At 44.1% G+C, this 19,305-nt stretch overlaps 1 protein-coding gene across 1 annotated transcript; it reads right to left on the reverse strand.

Moving 5' to 3' along the window:
- Positions 1-2,130: 2,130 nt before the first annotated feature.
- IRF1 (interferon regulatory factor 1) lies at positions 2,131-11,560 on the reverse strand. Its single transcript, XM_075342323.1, has 10 exons — positions 11,376-11,560; positions 9,775-9,865; positions 9,565-9,664; positions 7,703-7,879; positions 7,184-7,233; positions 6,969-7,098; positions 5,917-6,036; positions 5,031-5,068; positions 4,796-4,922; positions 2,131-3,545 (listed from the first exon to the last, which is right to left on the reverse strand). Exons 2-10 carry the CDS (start codon positions 9,859-9,861, stop codon positions 3,463-3,465), a joined length of 912 nt encoding a protein of 303 aa, XP_075198438.1. The 5' UTR covers positions 9,862-9,865; positions 11,376-11,560; the 3' UTR covers positions 2,131-3,462.
- Positions 11,561-19,305: the final 7,745 nt, after the last annotated feature.

The following is a 19,305-nucleotide window of genomic DNA, read 5'->3' on the forward strand; positions in this document are numbered from 1 at the left end:
CCAGTTTGGTGGAGCTGGGCAAAGTTGGCCTGAAAATGCCAAAAGGCGATAAATGTTGGCACAACTTCAAGTTGGGCAAAAATATTGCCATGTATAAAAGTCTTTTTTAAGCCAGAAGACTAAGGGGATAAAAAACCCTGAAATGTACATTTTTTTTAAATATTTGTTGGGAGTTAAAAGGGACATATTGAATGTAAACCATACACTGTGGTTTTTCATACTGTTAAGCCGCGTTGTTTTCCAAAAATCATGGGTTTTTTTAACCCCTTTGTGGCATTTTTCCTTCTACAAACTGTAAAAAGTGAATATGAAAATGTATATTGCATTTTTGATACCTTTTTTTTGTGAATCCCACATGTAAAAAATATAAAAGCAATATAATGTAATTTTTGTAATGTAAAGACATGGTTGTAATACTGATACCTTTGGTGAAGAAATCCACTTTTTGGTTCTTCTTTAAACACTATTTGAAGTTCTCTGCTAAACAGATTTCAGTACACAGGGGCCGGGCTGTACACAGGGGCCAGACAGTACACAGGGGCCAGACAGTACACAGGGGCCAGACAGTACACAGGGGCCAGACAGTACACAGGGGCCGGGCTGTACACAGGGGCCAGACAGTACACAGGGGCCAGACAGTACACAGGGGCCGGGCTGTACACAGGGGCCGGGCTGTACACAGGGGCCAGACAGTACACAGGGGCCGGGCTGTACACAGGGGCCGGGCTGTACACAGGGGCCGGGCTGTACACAGGGGCCGGGCTGTACACAGGGGCCAGACAGTACACAGGGGCCAGACAGCACACAGGGGCCAGGCTGTACACAGAGGCCAAACAGTACACAGGGGCCAGACAGTACACAGGGGCCAGACAGTACACAGGGGCCAGACAGTACACAGGGGCCAGACAGTACACAGGGGCCGGGCTGTACACAGGTGCCAGACAGTACACAGGGGCCAGACAGTACACAGGTGCCAGACAGTACACAGGGGCCGGGCTGTACACAGGTGCCAGACAGTACACAGGGGCCGGGCTGTACACAGGGGCCAGACAGTACACAGGTGCCAGACAGTACACAGGTGCCAGACAGTACACAGGGGCCGGGCTGTACACAGGGGCCAGACAGTACATAGGGGCTGGGCTATACACAGGGGCCGGGCTGTACACAGGGGCCAGACAGTACACAGGGGCCAGACAGTACACGGGGGCCGGGCTGTACACAGGGGCCGGGCTGTACACAGGGGCCGGGCTGTACACAGGTGCCAGACAGTACACAGGGGCCGGGCTGTACACAGGTGCCAGACAGTACACAGGGGCCGGGCTGTACACAGGGGCCAGACAGTACACAGGTGCCAGACAGTACACAGGGGCCGGGCTGTACACAGGGGCCAGACAGTACACAGGGGCCAGACAGTACATAGGGGCTGGGCTATACACAGGGGCCGGGCTGTACACGGGGGCCAGACAGTACACGGGGGCCAGACAGTACACGGGGGCCAGACAGTACACGGGGGCCGGGCTGTACACGGGGGCCGGGCTGTACACGGGGGCCGGGCTGTACACGGGGGCCGGGCTGTACACGGGGGCCGGGCTGTACACGGGGGCCGGGCTGTACACGGGGGCCAGACAGTACACAGGGGCCAGACAGTACACAGGGGCCAGACAGTACACAGGGGCCGGGCTGTACACAGGTGCCAGACAGTACACGGGCCAGGCTGTACACAGGTGCCAGACAGTACACAGGGGCCAGACAGTACACAGGGGCCAGACAGTACACAGGGGCTGGGCTATACACAGTTGCCAGACAGTACACAGGGGCCGGGCTGTACACAGGGGCCAGACAGTACACATGGGCCAGGCTGTACACAGGGTTCGGGCTGTACACAGGGTTCGGGCTGTACACAGGGGCCAGACAGTGCACGGGGGCCGGGCTGCACACTGGAGTCTTGTCCTCTTCACCAAAGGTATCAATTTATTCAGTATTACAGCCAGTGCCATTACAGCCAAGTCTTTACTTTACAAAATAATGCTCAGAGGTGCTCTTTATAGCTCCACTTGGAGACAAAAATGTTTAGCTCTTTTTTCAAAACCAAAAATAGCCTGTAATACACATATATAAAATACCCATCCATTATGTATATAAACATTTATTACATCAAAAAAAATTGTTAAAAAAAATAATACATGGTATTAACATTTAACATACTTGAACACATATGTAATACATATGCACACATGCATTTATAATGTACAAAGCCATGTTGCCTACTTAAGGGAATATAGGAGCAGATTCTGCTCAGCAATCACCTGATACATTATTTTCACAAAACACGGCGGACTTCCACAAAAATTTACATTGAATGATATTATACATTTGCCCTAAAAATATTTACATAAAAAGTGCAAGTAACCTACAGGAATATATCATGGAGGGTTACTATTTCTATTTACATTGTTGGGATTCAAAATTAGCTGAAGGTCTTTTTTCTTTTCTTAATTAAAAGATAAGATATACAAAAACAAAACCCCCCTTGCAATACATAGGATATGTCAGCCTTCGCATTGACACTGTAATGTTCACCGTTATGACCAAACTGTGTAAATATTCCTATGCAATACTCTTTCCATTTCTCTGTAAACTGTGCAGGCCGATGGCCGGATTGCCTTTGATTTAGTAGAATATAATGGCGTTTGGATGTCACAGTTAATTATAACGAATGTACTAATTATTGTGTTTCAGTGTAAACTTGATAGGAATATCTTAACTAGGCCAAGTGTGAACATATATCTGGGCTCCAATAGAGACATCCATAGTTCTCTATGTATCTTAACGTTATATTTGAAATCCTTAATTTGTATTGTTTGGGATACGTCGACTAACCATCTAAATAGCTATAACCCCCAATGATCACTCCTCGTCTATTCTTTCACCTGAGCTTTTAGGGATCAGCATATCATTCTGTCTGCAGAATTAGAGGCGATATTGGAAGGTGCCCCCTTTAATTACTACCTGACCCTCAGACTTCGAAAACAAGCTATCCTTCTACATCCATGTTGTGACTGCACTCCTTAATGGCAGCCATGAAATGAGCAGCAGCATGGTGTTTTCTAATAGCGGCATTGTACGTGCTACTTCTGTTCAGTTTCCTCTTTCTACTAGGAACATAAAGCCACAAGAAATGTAGTGAAATGTTCTTCGGATTCATAGTTCCAAGAAAACGCACACTTGATTCAGAGGCAACTTTAGCTCCATCCTTCTCGAGATGCCTACATGAACCAAAACACACGTCTGTGCATTTGTCCAATTGCAGGATTCAGTAGCCACAGGCTTAGATGTGTGTTTTGCACTGGCTCAATCTGCCCGATGACAGTACCACAGTCTATGGCTTATTTGTGAAAGCAAAACACACCTAAACATCAGCATCACTTTATACAGTCTGTGTAAGCTGGGTAATGTTCACACTCAGCACATAATCGCTGGTGTCAGTACATGCAGGCCAAATTCACATGCTGGCTTCATTTCTGTAGTGAGTCGGACTTCATATTCTGAAAAAAAAAAAATTATGGTGTTAAGCTCATAAAAATAAACAGCAAGATATTATTCAATCTGAATACTGCTAGTGTAGGGTAATTTGTCATGTGACAGATTTGTTGCAAACGTTTCAGCCACTGATCATTCATCTGAATAGGGCCTGTGAAACTCTATGTAACAACCTCATACAAAACAATGAAAAAGATCCAATTTGCGACATAGAAATATACTCTTATACAGGTTGTCTGGTTTGGATATTCCCGTGGATGCTGCCGGCTTCCTGTCTACTTGGTTCTCAGGGTTTGCAGTAATCATGTTCATCTATTATTAACAGCAGGTAAAGTGAAGTCCTGAAGCCGTGTGTTATCTGCACAACACATGGACGCACGTATCCTCCAGACTGAAAACTAAATCCCAGGAGTGTGTGCATTTTTTGTCCATATTATGACAGCATGTCCTGGCCCGGGTCCTGAGACTAGTAGTTGGACAGGAGCTTGTGGCAGTAATACAGATAAGACATTATGCTGACACTCAACATTGATCCAAGACCAAGCAAGCACCAGACATGATAATTCAGTGCAGAATGGTGCAATGAGTGCACCAAGCCCTGGGTCTCGCTAAGGGTGCGCCAAACACCTAATTTCCAGATCAGACAAACTGCTTTTTATGCCCATCAAAGGCGATGTTTATTACACCAAAGATATGATTTTATAGGGGCAAAGTACCTTATTTAAAAATGGACTTTAAAGGGGTTTTCCACTACTAGGACACCCCCTTCTGATTCCACATGTTTTCCCCAGGTAAAATAATAAAGTCTATACTCACCTCCAGTGCTAGCACCATTCTAACGCTGCAGCGGCTTGCGGTGTCACGGCATCACATAAGCTCCCAGTTTAATCAGCTCCAGCTTCCTTCTCCCCACCTCGGACCAAATACCAGGAAGTGAGTGCAACCTCAGGCGTGATTGCTCCTTGAGTCCGAGGTGGGGAGAAGGAAGTGGGCACTGATTGGATGCAGGGCTCGCGTGATATCACAACCCCATGTGAGCTCCGACACTGCAAGCCACAACAGCGCTGGAATGGTGCCTGGTATAGGCTATTCTTTTACCGGGGGGAAATATGTGGAATCAGAAGTTGTCCTAGTAGTGGACAACCCCTTTAATAGTGGTTTGGGGTGACTGACGCCCTATGACCCTTCTAGCCCCCCACCCACAGCTAACCTACATTTGAAATGTATAAGGTGTAATGGAATAAAGAGAAAATACCTGAGGACTTGAGGGCATCATATATATAGCCATAATCTTGTAGAAAAGCATTCTGATTTCCAGATTGATTGGTGAAATATCCTTTACCGTCTATATTTGTCTGCTGCCAAACAGTGGGGTCTAACATCTGTCATTAAAGAGTAACACATATTAGTAAGAGACTATATATATGTAGTAATAAAAAGATTTTGACATTTGCAAAGTGTGAACTACCTACACAATACGTTTCTCTTACCTTAAAAAGCTCATCAGTGGCAGCTTCATCATCCTCAACTATAAAAACAGGATAGACAAAATATTAATACTAAGAAATACTACTATATTTACTGCAAACAACTGCTGCAAGACTAGGTGCGCATTGCATCTATGCACCAACTACAGTATACGACGAGAGCTTTCCTGCCATAGACTGCCAATCACAAAAAAAAGAGGCCAAAACTGTCTTCTTTCGGACTTTGTCTGTCAGGTATGCACTTGTATACACAGATTGTTTAACTCTGTAAGAAAAGGCAGCATATTGCACTTTCCTATACAGAGGACCACAGCAAAAAAATATATACCGTGCAGTATACCTTTCTTTACAGTAGGTCCTTATGTGGGTGACTGCCTCGGCATTCATTCTGACTGGCCACTGTCAGGTGCGTACCTCCTAAGTGTGTACACCTGACAGGCGGCACAATGCCTCGGCATCCATTCTGACTGGCCACTGTCAGGCACGTACCTCCCTGAGTGTGTACGCCTGACAGGCGGCACAATGCCTCGGCATCCATTCTGACTGGCCACTGTCAGGTGCGTACCTCCTGAGTGTGTACGCCTGACAGGCGGCACAATGCCTCGGCATCCATTCTGACTGGCCACTGTCAGGTGCGTACCTCCTGAGTGTGTACACCTGACAGGCGGCACAATGCCTCGGCATCCATTCTGACTGGCCACTGTCAGGCATGTACCTCCTGAGTGGTGACCTGACAAGCGGTACATTAGCAATGTGTACCTATGCTTACAGTGTCATACAGTTACAACTCTATGAATTAAGCCGAATTTGAAAGTCCAAGATCTATCAATGCCAGTGATATAAATATTAGCTATATTTACGAGCAGAAAGTAAGAAATTTAATAATTACCATCAGAGGAGATGGGCGACACCTGTAGATTGTACATATCGTTTGTGCTGTCAGGCAAGGGCATATCGATAAAATCTTTCAATTCAAGTACACTGCTGGAAACTTCACATTCATTCATGTCTGCAAGAGATATTCACACAATAATCAGCTTGAGTCTTAAAAATATAAAAATTAATAACATCTTATCTACACACACCACAGTCCTACAGTCATTGTCTTTTATTATTCTATTAAGCCTTCTTAAAAGGATTGTCTATACAACGCCTACAGCTCTCTTGGCTTCCTGAATAAGGAATGTTATAATACATGTAAGATGCATGAACAGCTGGTTATATATATTATATATATATACACATATACATATACACACACATACACATTATATATATATATACACACACACACACACACTCTATCTCTGTACCTTGTGTGCATGTGACTAGCACTAGGTTTAGCTCATACAGGAGGATATCATCAGAAAATGACTTATTTAAAATTAATCTTGTCACAAATGCAATTTTCAAAAAAGACTTGCTCGCTCTCTCATATATATATATATATATATATATATATATATATATATATATATATTATACATACATACACACACACACGTATGTATGTGTATAGTATAAATGTTGCAATGTTCATACTGGCCACTGGGGTTTTTCTAGACTCTACTTCCTGATGTGTCAGAAAACGACATATTTACATAGCCTCAATGAACGGATTGCGACTAGTTATGAGTGAGTGTGCTCGGCCCGACTATTGAGTAACAGGGAGCTCGAGATGCTTGGTACTCGATCGAGGGATGTCAACTCTAGCCCTCCTGTTAGGGGAGTCTGGAAAAATGCTCAGTTTCCCATTGACTTCCATATTATGCTTGTTATTTAGGTTAAGCCCATTCAAGCGTTCCATCTACTTGATTCGAGTACAGAGCATGTTGTTGTGTTGTGACTAGATCTCAGATTGTATTACTAAATGCTGTCTGTTTCTTTCTACCACAGATACAAACATCATCTGTACGAGGAGACAAGTGACTTTGCAGCTACCTAGAATTTCTGTGTTTGCGATGTCGATTTCCTGTGTCGGATATAGATTTGCTGTGTAGCCGTTGTGGTCGTCGGGGAGCTGACAGCTCTTTACAGCTTGTTCCACCTCATCTGCAGATGAGCTCTCACCCTGCAAAATAAAGGGGTAAGTATATGTTACCCAGAAGTATGTATACACCATGGACGGGTATCTCTGGCTATTGCAGAGCTCGTACCTTTTTCTTTGGTCTGCTCTTGGAGTCCTTCAAGGATTTAGACTTGCGTTCTGTAAAGGAAACACAAAACTTAAGTCATCACAACCATATTACACACAATAACCAGTGCACAAAACAACATGAGCAGTGACTGATAGCAACCAGTAATTATTGCTATGAAGGCTGGTGGCTATAAGTGACACTTCCACATAAACATTCATTTTTATGGTCAGCAGATTTACTATTATACTCACTGACGTGTAGGAAAGTGAGAAAATGGCATAATAAACTCATTTATGTTAATCTTTATCTATGGTATAATATAGAATTACAGTATTCAAGAGGAACAGGACATATAAAAGGAGGACATGTAATTATATATTTTGCAGCCACTTCAAAAACACAAAGCAAGAAATGGCAAAAAAATGGCATGTGTGTATGCGGCTTTAAGCAGTGGAAGCTGCTTCCTATTAGATGGTTGTCACTATACTACTCTATATAATGCCATGCGCCCTACAGCCGTCAGGTCCTCAGTCTTACCTTTTTTATCCATCTTCACTTGAGCGGGCAGCATCTGGTAGACTCTCACCGCACTGGACCCTTTATATACACTTCGATCCCTCACTTCTTTAATATCAGGCAGGGAATTCATTGCGCAGCGGAAGTTTGCTTTCCAGGTCTTGGCATCGGGTTCCTTCTCACCAACTTTAAACTTTCCTATAAGAAAAAAATAAATACTTTAATAGTTGAACTCAGGTGTAGTTAACAGCAATCATACTGTAATATAATCGACATGTCAATTGGCATTGGTAACTTGTGTCACATTCTCTAATCCAGCGAACAAGGGGGGGAGGGGTGGGAGTCTATTAGTCCTATTAAATTCCAGCCCCCATACTTTCTCAAATTCCCACATATGATGTTTCTCTGACATATTTAGGCTAGTTTCACACTACGTCTTTTTAACATCCGCTGAAAACGTTTTTTTAGCGGAAGTACGGATCCTGCTTTTACAGCAAATAACGTATGCAAACGCATATGTTATTTTGCAGGATCCTGCACTGGATGTTTAGGGGCGGGCATTGGAGTCATGTGATCGGGAGTGAGGGGAACTAGACTGGGAGGAGGCTTCTGACAGCTGCAGACGCTGGTAACCAAGGTAAACATCGGCCTTGGATACCCGATATTTATCTTGGTTACGAGTGTCTGCAGCTGCTAGGAGGCGGGCTGTCTGCACACGTAACCAACGTAAACATCGGGTAACTAAGATAAGTGGTTACACGATATTTACCTTGGTTACGAGTGTCCGCAGCTCTCAGGTGGGGGAGAGGGAGGGAGGGAGGAAGGGGGAAAGACAGATAGAGAGAGAGGGGGTGAGGGAGGGAGTAGAGAGATAGACAGATCACGCGAGACTGGTTCTGGGCATGCTCAGTACTTTCTGGGCATGCTCAGTACAAAAGCAGGATCCTGTCTATCAGCACGCCAGCGTTCACCTGCGTTTGCGTGCGTTATAGTCAGGATCCAGCAATTTGCAGTATTTGGACGGAGCTCAAAAACGCTACAAGTAGCGTTTTTGAAACATGTTAAAAAACTGCAAGTCACTGGATCCTCACTATAACGCAGGCAAACGCAGGTGAACGGATGTTAACGCGAGTCCATTGCAAATGCATTGAAATGAAAACGCATTTGCACTGGATCCGCTTTTCCGCTAAAATAACGTTAAGGACGGATGTTAAATAAACGTAGTGTGAAACCAGCCTTACTCCTAAAGGTTTCCATATCCTTTATGTTAAAGGGGTGACAGTTCACACCAGCGCCACTGTGGCGCCACTGACCCAACACAGAGCTCTGCCATGCCACTGGCGGGGACAGCATTGCCTCCGCAGTATAGGAGAATGAATCTGGCCGGATCCTGCAGCACAAGCAGGCTGCAAAGCAGAGAGCATGTGCCTAGGTGACCAGCCGGGCTGGGACTGCAAGGTGGCCGGTAACCTAAGCAACGAGCTGTACACTACAATATTATAAAGCCTTCCATTCGTGAGAACAGAGAGGATTTCTAATAGGGAAATTTAAAAATTTGCTTGTTTTTACCAGTTTTTTGCAATTTTACCAATTTATGAACTTGTGACAACTTCTGTAACGTTACACAAGTCCAAATGGAGGCCATGAAAGTTTGCCCATTCACAATCAGCCTTCACTATGTGAATACAAGTGACCAAAGAAGACAAACTCCAGCTAAAATTATTAATCCCTAAAACGTCACTATAGAATGCATTTGTCAATGTAATGAAGTAGTGAATGGATATTTTTAATTTCGGTAACTCCAAACAAGACCTTATTCCCACTATGGGAGAACAGAAGCCCATACACATGATACCCCGGTAAACATGCCCATTCAAACGTACCGGTATGCATAGCCCAGCTACGGAAAAGGCAGGCGTCCTTTTCAATATCCCAGCCGTGACGGGCAGCATGCTTCCAGGGAATCTGGAAAATCCCTTCCTCCTGCAGAAATCAAAGTTTGAAACTGCAGTAAAATGTCAGTACAATTCCAGTGAGCAAACAGCGCAGATCAGATATGGGAGAGGAGGACAAGAGTCTGCAGGAAATCGTACCTCGTTCATCCAGGAAAGGCCGGGAATCGTCTTGGATGCGATCTGTTTTTCGAGCCAAGGTCTCATCCTTAAACGGGTGACAGGCATTTTCCTGTGGAAACACAACAGGTCACACTTAGAATTATGTTTCCCTCACATGAAGGTTTCTACATTGCACATTAATCATGAAGGCTTCAGCACGAGATTGCTACAAATATCGTTTCCGCTTGCCACTTATTTATTCTCTGCACAAAACCTGGATCACGCCATCCCCTATAGCTCACGATCTGGACTCTGGCACAATTGGAAAACTGCCATTAATGTGAATGGCGCCATTATCTGCAGAGATCCTCACAGCTCAAGGAAAGTCACAGAAATTCCTAGAAGTCTTGCAAGTAATGCAGCCCAGAACCCTCTGTCATGAAGCATCTTATTATTCGCTGAATACAACTCTTACAGAATGATCACACACATCCTGCTCAGTGACCAGGGCAAATTCATGGCAGATCTCTGCCCTCTATTATTAGGGCAGCTCTGAAATATGATCCAATGACAACAGGTCTGCCAGTTACACTGGATCCACGGCACGAGGCGGCAGCTGCACCAGGCGCGGTCCTCTCACAGGACGACTACTGGGCACGCTGACTCCTTACCGCTGGAAAGCACCTAAGAAATATGCAACAGTTTCTACTGACTTCCTATTAGAGCAATGCAGCACTATCTACATACACCTATCTAGAGCAAATAGAGGATTATATGATACGCATAGCTGGATAAAATAAATACGGTGCACATGCATGTATTCTTCCCTGCAAACAGTAAACATGTACACATGCACAAATGTATGAGTATATATATATACACACACCAAGTGTATAACAGAATAAATATTATATATATACACATGCATGTTTTTTCCCTGCAGTGAATGTGTAAAGTACACACACACAAATGTATGATTTTATATATATATATATATATATATATATATATATATATATATATATATATATATATATATATATATATATATATATATATATACATACACACACACACACACGTTTTTTCTTGCACACAGTATGTATACACACACATCTGTATGAGTACATATCGTTCCGCGGCCGGCAGCCTCTGTTGCTGCCCCTGCTGGTCGGTGCCGGGAGCGCAGCAGCCCCCTGTATCGGCGGCACGTTCTGTAATGAGCCTGTTGTACACATGTAATGATGAAGCCCCGCCACCTAGTGGCAGCTCGCACGCACTGCAGCTCCCCGCCCACTTCATTGCTCTGCTTTGTTTTTTTGACAGGAACTTCCTTGTGTTCGTACAGGACAGAGCAATGTCTGCCGACCCCTTCTGCAGGAGACAGCCACATGCGGGCAGCGACCTACCCCATGTATGTAAAGTGTGCGCACAATCATGGAAAATCAATGACAAGGAAGCTGTGTATGAATGAGAAGTGTCCATCAAGTTCCGGACACCAGCATATGCATAATGGTGGTATAGAGACCACAGGAGAATTCTCCAGAGCCGCGAGCTGCAGGCTCCGTGCACACTGCACAACTTTCCCAGCACTATTAACCCCCATAGAGAAATATAGAAGAAGTCTGCTCCTACATTACCTGAGGCTAGTCCTCCGTGCAGCACCGCCGTGGAATGCAGAAGGTTAATCCTGAGTGGACCAGAGCTGGTACTGGGAGCACTGGTTCTGGGACGGGGTAGTGGGAGCACTGGCACTGGGAGCACTGGCACTGTCGCAGGCAGTGTGCGGCTCTGTATCGCCAGCGCTGCTGATGCTCCAGGTATATTGCTGAGTAAACCCGCCCTGGGAGGAGAGGGCGCCCCTATTGGACGCTGGAGATGCCACAGCCAAGCATCATTTCGGGGAAATCAGGCTGTTTAGAAACTGAGTGAAGACAGGGGAAGTCCCAGACTCCCTGACCCCTCCCCCCGCAGAGCACGAGGCATAATAAACAGCGCTGTCTCCTCGGCTTGTGTGCCATGCTTATTATAGAGTGTAGTATATGGATGTATAGTATTAGTGACGACATATGGATGTACAGAATGTGTCAGGGACATTATATGATGTATTGCATGTGTCAGGGACATTATATGATGTATAGAATGTGTCAGGGACATTATATGATGTATAGAATGTGTCAGGGACATTATATGATGTATAGAATGTGTCAGGGACATATGATGTAGAGAATGTGTCAGGGACATTATATGATGTAGAGAATGTGTCAGGGACATTATATGATGTAGAGAATGTGTCAGGGACATTATATGATGTATAGAATGTGTCAGGGACATTATATAATGTATAGAATGTGTCAGGGACATATGATGTAGAGAATGTGTCAGGGACATTATATGATGTAGAGAATGTGTCAGGGACATTATATGATGTAGAGAATGTGTCAGGGACATTATATAATGTATAGAATGTGTCAGGGACATATGATGTAGAGAATGTGTCAGGGACATTATATGATGTAGAGAATGTGTCAGGGACATTATATAATGTATAGAATGTGTCAGGGACATATGATGTAGAGAATGTGTCAGGGACATTATATGATGTAGAGAATGTGTCAGGGACATTATATGATGTATAGAATGTGTCAGGGACATTATATAATGTATAGAATGTGTCAGGGACATTATATAATGTATAGAATGTGTCAGGGACATTATATGATGTATAGCATGTGTCAGGGGCATTATATAATGTCTAGAATGTGTCAGGGACATTATATGATGTATAGCATGTGTCAGTGACATTATATGATGTATAGCATGTGTCAGGGGCATTATATAATGTATAGAATGTGTTAGGGACATATAATGTATAGCATGTGTCAGGGACATTATATGATGTATTGCATGTGTCAGGCACATTATATGATGTATACCATGTGTCAGGGACATTATATGATGTATAGCATGTGTCAGGGACATTATATGATGTATAGCATGTGTCAGGGACATTATATGATGTAGAGAATGTGTCAGGGACATTATATGATGTATAGCATGTGTCAGGGGCATTATATAATGTCTAGAATGTGTCAGGGACATTATATGATGTAGAGAATGTGTCAGGGACATTATATGATGTATAGCATGTGTCAGTGACATTATATGATGTATAGCATGTGTCAGGGGCATTATATAATGTATAGAATGTGTTAGGGACATATAATGTATAGCATGTGTCAGGGACATTATATGATGTATTGCATGTGTCAGGCACATTATATGATGTATACCATGTGTCAGGGACATTATATGATGTATAGCATGTGTCAGGGACATTATATGATGTATAGCATGTGTCAGGGACATTATATGATGTATAGCATGTGTCAGGGACATTATATGATGTATTGCATGTGTCAGGGGCATTATATAATGTATAGAATGTGTTAGGGACATATAATGTATAGCATGTGTCAGGGACATTATATGATGTATTGCATGTGTCAGGCACATTATATGATGTATACCATGTGTCAGGGACATTATATGATGTATAGCATGTGTCAGGGACATTATATGATGTATAGCATGTGTCAGGGACATTATATGATGTATAGCATGTGTCAGTGACATTATATGATGTATAGCATGTGTCAGGGGCATTATATAATGTATAGAATGTGTTAGGGACATATAATGTATAGCATGTGTCAGGGACATTATATGATGTATTGCATGTGTCAGGCACATTATATGATGTATACCATGTGTCAGGGACATTATATGATGTATAGCATGTGTCAGGGACATTATATGATGTATAGCATGTGTCAGGGACATTATATGATGTAGAGAATGTGTCAGGGACATTATATGATGTATAGCATGTGTCAGGGGCATTATATAATGTCTAGAATGTGTCAGGGACATTATATGATGTAGAGAATGTGTCAGGGACATTATATGATGTATAGCATGTGTCAGTGACATTATATGATGTATAGCATGTGTCAGGGGCATTATATAATGTATAGAATGTGTTAGGGACATATAATGTATAGCATGTGTCAGGGACATTATATGATGTATTGCATGTGTCAGGCACATTATATGATGTATACCATGTGTCAGGGACATTATATGATGTATAGCATGTGTCAGGGACATTATATGATGTATAGCATGTGTCAGGGACATTATATGATGTATAGCATGTGTCAGGGACATTATATGATGTATTGCATGTGTCAGGGGCATTATATAATGTATAGAATGTTAGGGACATATAATGTATAGAATGTGTCAGGGACATTATAGAATGTGTCAGGGACATTATATGATGTATTGCATGTGTCAGGGGCATTATATAATGTATAGAATGTGTTCGGGACATATAATGTATAAAATGTGTCAGGGACATAATATAATGTATAGAATGTGTCAGGGACATTAATGTATAGAATGTGTCAGGGACATTATATAGTGTATATTGTGTCAGGGACATAATAGTATATATTGTGTCAGGGACATTACATAATGTACAGAATGTGTCAGGGACATTATATATATGTATAGAATGTGTCAAGGACATTATATAGTGTATATTGTGTCAGGGACATTATATAATGTATGGAATGTGTCAGGGACATTATATAATGACCCTGACACATTCCATACATTATATAATGTCCCTGACACATTCTATACATTATATAATGACCCTGACACATTCCATACATTATATAATGTATAGAATGTGTCAGGGACATTATATAATGTATGGAATGTGTCAGGGACATTATATAATGTATAGAATGGGTCAGGGACATTATATAATGTATAGAATGTGTCAGGGGCATTATATAATGTATAGAATGTGTCAGGGGTATTATATAATGTATAGAATGTGTCAGGGACACTATATAATGTATAGAATGTGTCAGGGACATTGTATAATGTATAGAATGTGTCAGGGGCATTATATGATGTATATTGTATATCATGTCCCTGACACATTCTATACATTATATAATGCCCCTGAGACATGCTATACATCATATAATGTCCCTGACACATGCTATACATTATATAATGTCCCTGACACATGCTATACATCATATAATGTCCCTGACACATGCTATACATTATATAATGTCCCTGACACATGCTATACATCATATAATGTCCCTGACACATGCTATACATTATATAATGTCCCTGACACATTCTATACATCATATAATGTCCCTGACACATTCTATACATTATATAATGTCCCTGACACATTCTATACATTATAAAATGTCCCTGACACATTCTATACATTATATAATGTCCATGACACATTCTATACATTATATAATGTCCCTGACACATTCTATACATTATAAAATGTCCCTGACACATTCTATACATTATATAATGTCCCTGACACATTCTATACATTATATAATGTCCCTGACACATTCTATACATTATAAAATGTCCCTGACACATTCTATACATTATATAATGTCCCTGACACATTCTATACATCATATAATGTCCCTGACACATTCTATACATTATATAATGTCCCTGACACATTCTATACATCATATAATGTCCCTGACACATTCTATACATTATATAATGTCCCTGGCACATTCTATGCATTATACGTTACATATAAAAGAGCTTTCATAGAGGTTTTTAATGTCTCCTCTCATCTTGAGAAGTTGACACTGCAGATGTGACTTCTTGGCACGCGCTGATATTACATATGGGACTATTGATCCCTACGAAGCGGAAGTTGTCGGATGGTTTTTGGGCCCTTCCTACAGCTTTCTGTAAGGTACTGTAAAGGGTGTTACCTATCTTTAGAAGTTCTCATCTATCCATAGAATAGGTGACACTTTGCTGATCAGTGGTTGTTCCTGAGAGGAGTCTGTGGAGCCCCGTCTAAGCTGACACCATTCACTGTCTATGGAACTGTCAGAGACAAACGAGTGCAGCGCTCAGCGTATTCTGGCAATCACATAGAGAATGAATAGAGCACAGGCCTCCAGACAAAGCTAGGCCAGTAATCATCACCTATCCTATGGGATTAACCCTTTAAGACACATTTATGAGTTGTACATTACGCTAGAGAGGCTGTGCTGGAAACACTTCAGTGCACATCACGACTGTCACTACAGGGCAGCCCCTTTGACCTCGGTGGAAACATCAAAGTTGAGGGCTCAGGTTACTTGGAAGACCTTCAGCACTTCCAGAGCTGGGACTGCCTGCAGAGCTGATGGCAGCTTATGTACACAATCAAGCAAACATGATTTACTGACACTGATAAATCAGTCTGTGGACCCTTCCAAATGTATGAACATGTCTTACAACCCCCCTACCTTTAGAAGTAGGGGGCTTCTGTGGTGGGAGAACAGCAGTAGTGATCCAGAGGTGACCCATGTGGAAGCAGATAGGACCCACCTGACTGACTCCTGTAAGGACAGAGAATTTCATATGTGCAGTTTTTTTTTATTTTTACTTTAGAGGGGAAAAGAGACAAAATATACAAAAAGAAGATGAAAATGTGATGCAAAAAGTTCAGGTGAATAGCAGTTCTATGCTTGTATTTCCTTCACCTGACACTATTTGAGGACAGGACAGTGTCTGGCGGTGACCGCAGGTGACACTATTGTGGTGGTCGTCACACTGGAGGTGCGATGCTTCCTTTTGCCTAATAATAGTTACATACAAATAATACTTTGTAGATGAGAAGCAGCTCTACAGCCCGTCATTCATTCACACACCCCTACATAGTGAAACGTAAGCAACAGAGGCAAGAACATGATAGAAGAGAAAGAGAAGAACATTTGCCTCTGGGGTGAAAAATAAAAGTTGGATATTTCGGTATGTGCTTGCATATCCTCATGTAACAGTTGAGTATCAGATAGGTGGGGCTGCAATGCTTTATTTCTGGGTTTCTGTGATACCGTCCTCAGGGATGTGTATGTAAATGTAGCATTTAGATTCCTACGTATAGGATGTCATATTTTCAGTGGTGGGGTACAATCTCTGAGATCCTTCTCATTCACGAGAATAATGAGACCAGGGTCCTGTCTGCTTTTCCTCTGCACAATGACCTACCCATACACGTAGTGTGCAGCAGACTGAACGCTGTTTTCATTAGGCCTCATTCACACGTCCATGTTGCATGTATGTATTGTATCCATCTTTTTCATGTATACCACACACACCCATTATAATCTATGCTGCTATTCATATGTCTGTGTCTTTTTCTAGGACCAAGTCCCTGTGCAAAACTCATGGCGTCATGTCTGATTTTTTTCAGTATGGCGGCTGACTCGCCCACGCCAGGGCTATGGGACACCCGGTGCCGGGCCGGACTAGTCCGGTGGTAGTCAGTGGTGGCTGGGCCCGGCTCCGTGGCCCTGGTGGGTGTCAGTAGAGTATGTGGCTTAAGTTAAAGTTTGTGTTCGTGACGCCACCTGTGGTATGCGGCTAATAAGCCGCCGCTGCTGTGTGAGGCCACCGGGATGATGTGATGGCAGCTATGGTAGTACTGCTCCCCACAGGTGGAGCAATGCCCGGGGCACAGTTGGTGCTTGTAAGTGTCTATGCAGATGGAATAACAGAGACGAGTCCAAAGGTGCAGTTCCAGTTCTTTTACTCACAGTTTCCGTCACAGTTGCAGGGACCCTCAGACTGCTGGGACCACTGTCAGGGACCTCCGTCAGTTCTGGATGATTCAGAGCGTGAAATCCGGTTCCCTCTCTTTAGTGTCTCTTTTTCTGCTGTCTTCACTAGCCTTGCCTTAGGTAGATGGACTTGGCTTGGCCTCCATTACAGCCTCCAGGCTGGGGGGTCACCTGTCGGCTGATTACCCCTTTTCTGAAGGTCTGCTCTGGGTTCTGGCCCTGGGAGCTTGCAATTCCCTGGGCCTCGGTTTTTACTGTCTGGAGACTGTCTTTTCACTCCTCCAGTTTCTAGGGACCGTCCCCTGTCGCAGCTGATCACTCCACCGATGTCACTGTGGAACGGGCCACCGCAGCCTGCAGCTACCCGTAGCGCCTCTGGGCCCTCGGCTTCGGTACCCAACAAGGACAGCTCGTGGTACCTACAGGACTACCCGCGGCCCTGCGACCCTTTCTTTCCTTCTCTTCTTTCTCCTCCTTGCCTGCCTCAGCAGGCCTCCTCCTCCCTCCTTTCTCTCGTTCTTCTCCTCCAACTACATGCTGCTTCTCTCACTCCCTGAGGTAAACTGAAACTAACTTGACCTTCCTTTCTCTATCTGCTCTCTGGTCTCCTCCCACCTCCCCAGTTGCTAAGCTACCACCCTATGGGAGCAGGGATGGGTCTTACAGCCCCTCTCAGCATGCAGCATGGGAGGGTTGCCTGCCACTTTCCCTGGTCCTGTGTGTCCCTAGCAATGGGTGTAGTGTGGATTTACCAGGGGACCGGAGTTCACTCTCTTCCTCTCCCAGAATGGGGCATCACACCGCTGATGGGGTGCAATGACCTGTGGCGGCGGAAGCCTCAGGGGCGCCACACTCCCCCACAGCAAATCCCAGCACGTCCTCGGGCTGAAAAACAACAAAAACATGTGGAGAAACTGCAAAAACATTTTTGTATGCAATAACATAAAACAGTAAAACATTTCTTCCCTTTATGGGAGGCACATATCATAAACGTTGCAAACTTCTTATAAAGAAAACTCTAAGTGTGCACTTCCAGTCCATTGCACGGTTCAGGCAAATCCCCCATAATTCTGGTAGGGGGCACAACGGGTGCAACTAATTACATTTTTGGCTACTACAAGTCCAGTAGCCCGGCAGTTCGTTTCTTTCAATCAAACAAGATGACATAATCAACCAGCCATTAAGTCCAATGGCCTGGTTACATAAGACATATAAACAACATACCAGCCACTAAGTCCAGTGGCCTGGTAGGACATCACACATACACTTCCACCGGGGCCCACATTCCAGTTCAGTGGCCCGGTAACACATAACATGGGGGGTGACGTCTTCAAAAAGCATCAGGGGCAGTACAGCAGGAAAGGGTGTCGTCTTCAAAAAGAATAAGGGGCAAAACACGAGGGACTTCTTCAAAAAGAATGAGGGGCTATGTACAGTTCAGCTGCTTCTTACTTCTTTACATGTAGGGATTCTTCTCCGGCTCCCCACCTGGCAGCAGGTAGACAGCGGTCAGCACAGTCTGCGTCTCCTGCGTGGCTGTAGCAGGCCCGCTGCAAGATGCTGCGGCCTGGGCCTGCTCTGAGGTAGTGCTGCTGGCTTGCATAGGGTTACTGGCTGGCGCGAGGCTGCTGGCTTGCAGGGGGTTACCAGCCATACGGCGCCACTCTGGCTCTTCTGGGGCTGCCTCTTTGTCTTGGCGGGCCGCGCCTGGCATGGCGGCGGCCTGGGTTGGAGTCGCTGCTGCGGTGTGGATGGGCGTCGCTCCGGCGGTGAGATCTTGGCGGGCCGCACCTGGCGTAGCTGCGGCCCGGATCGGCGTCGCCGCGTCGAGCGTCCCTCCAGGGACCGCGGGCATGGCAGCGGGGGTTGGGGCTCT

This window comes from Anomaloglossus baeobatrachus, chromosome 4 (assembly GCF_048569485.1).
Source record: "Anomaloglossus baeobatrachus isolate aAnoBae1 chromosome 4, aAnoBae1.hap1, whole genome shotgun sequence".
Classification (NCBI taxonomy): Eukaryota; Metazoa; Chordata; class Amphibia; order Anura; family Aromobatidae; genus Anomaloglossus; species Anomaloglossus baeobatrachus.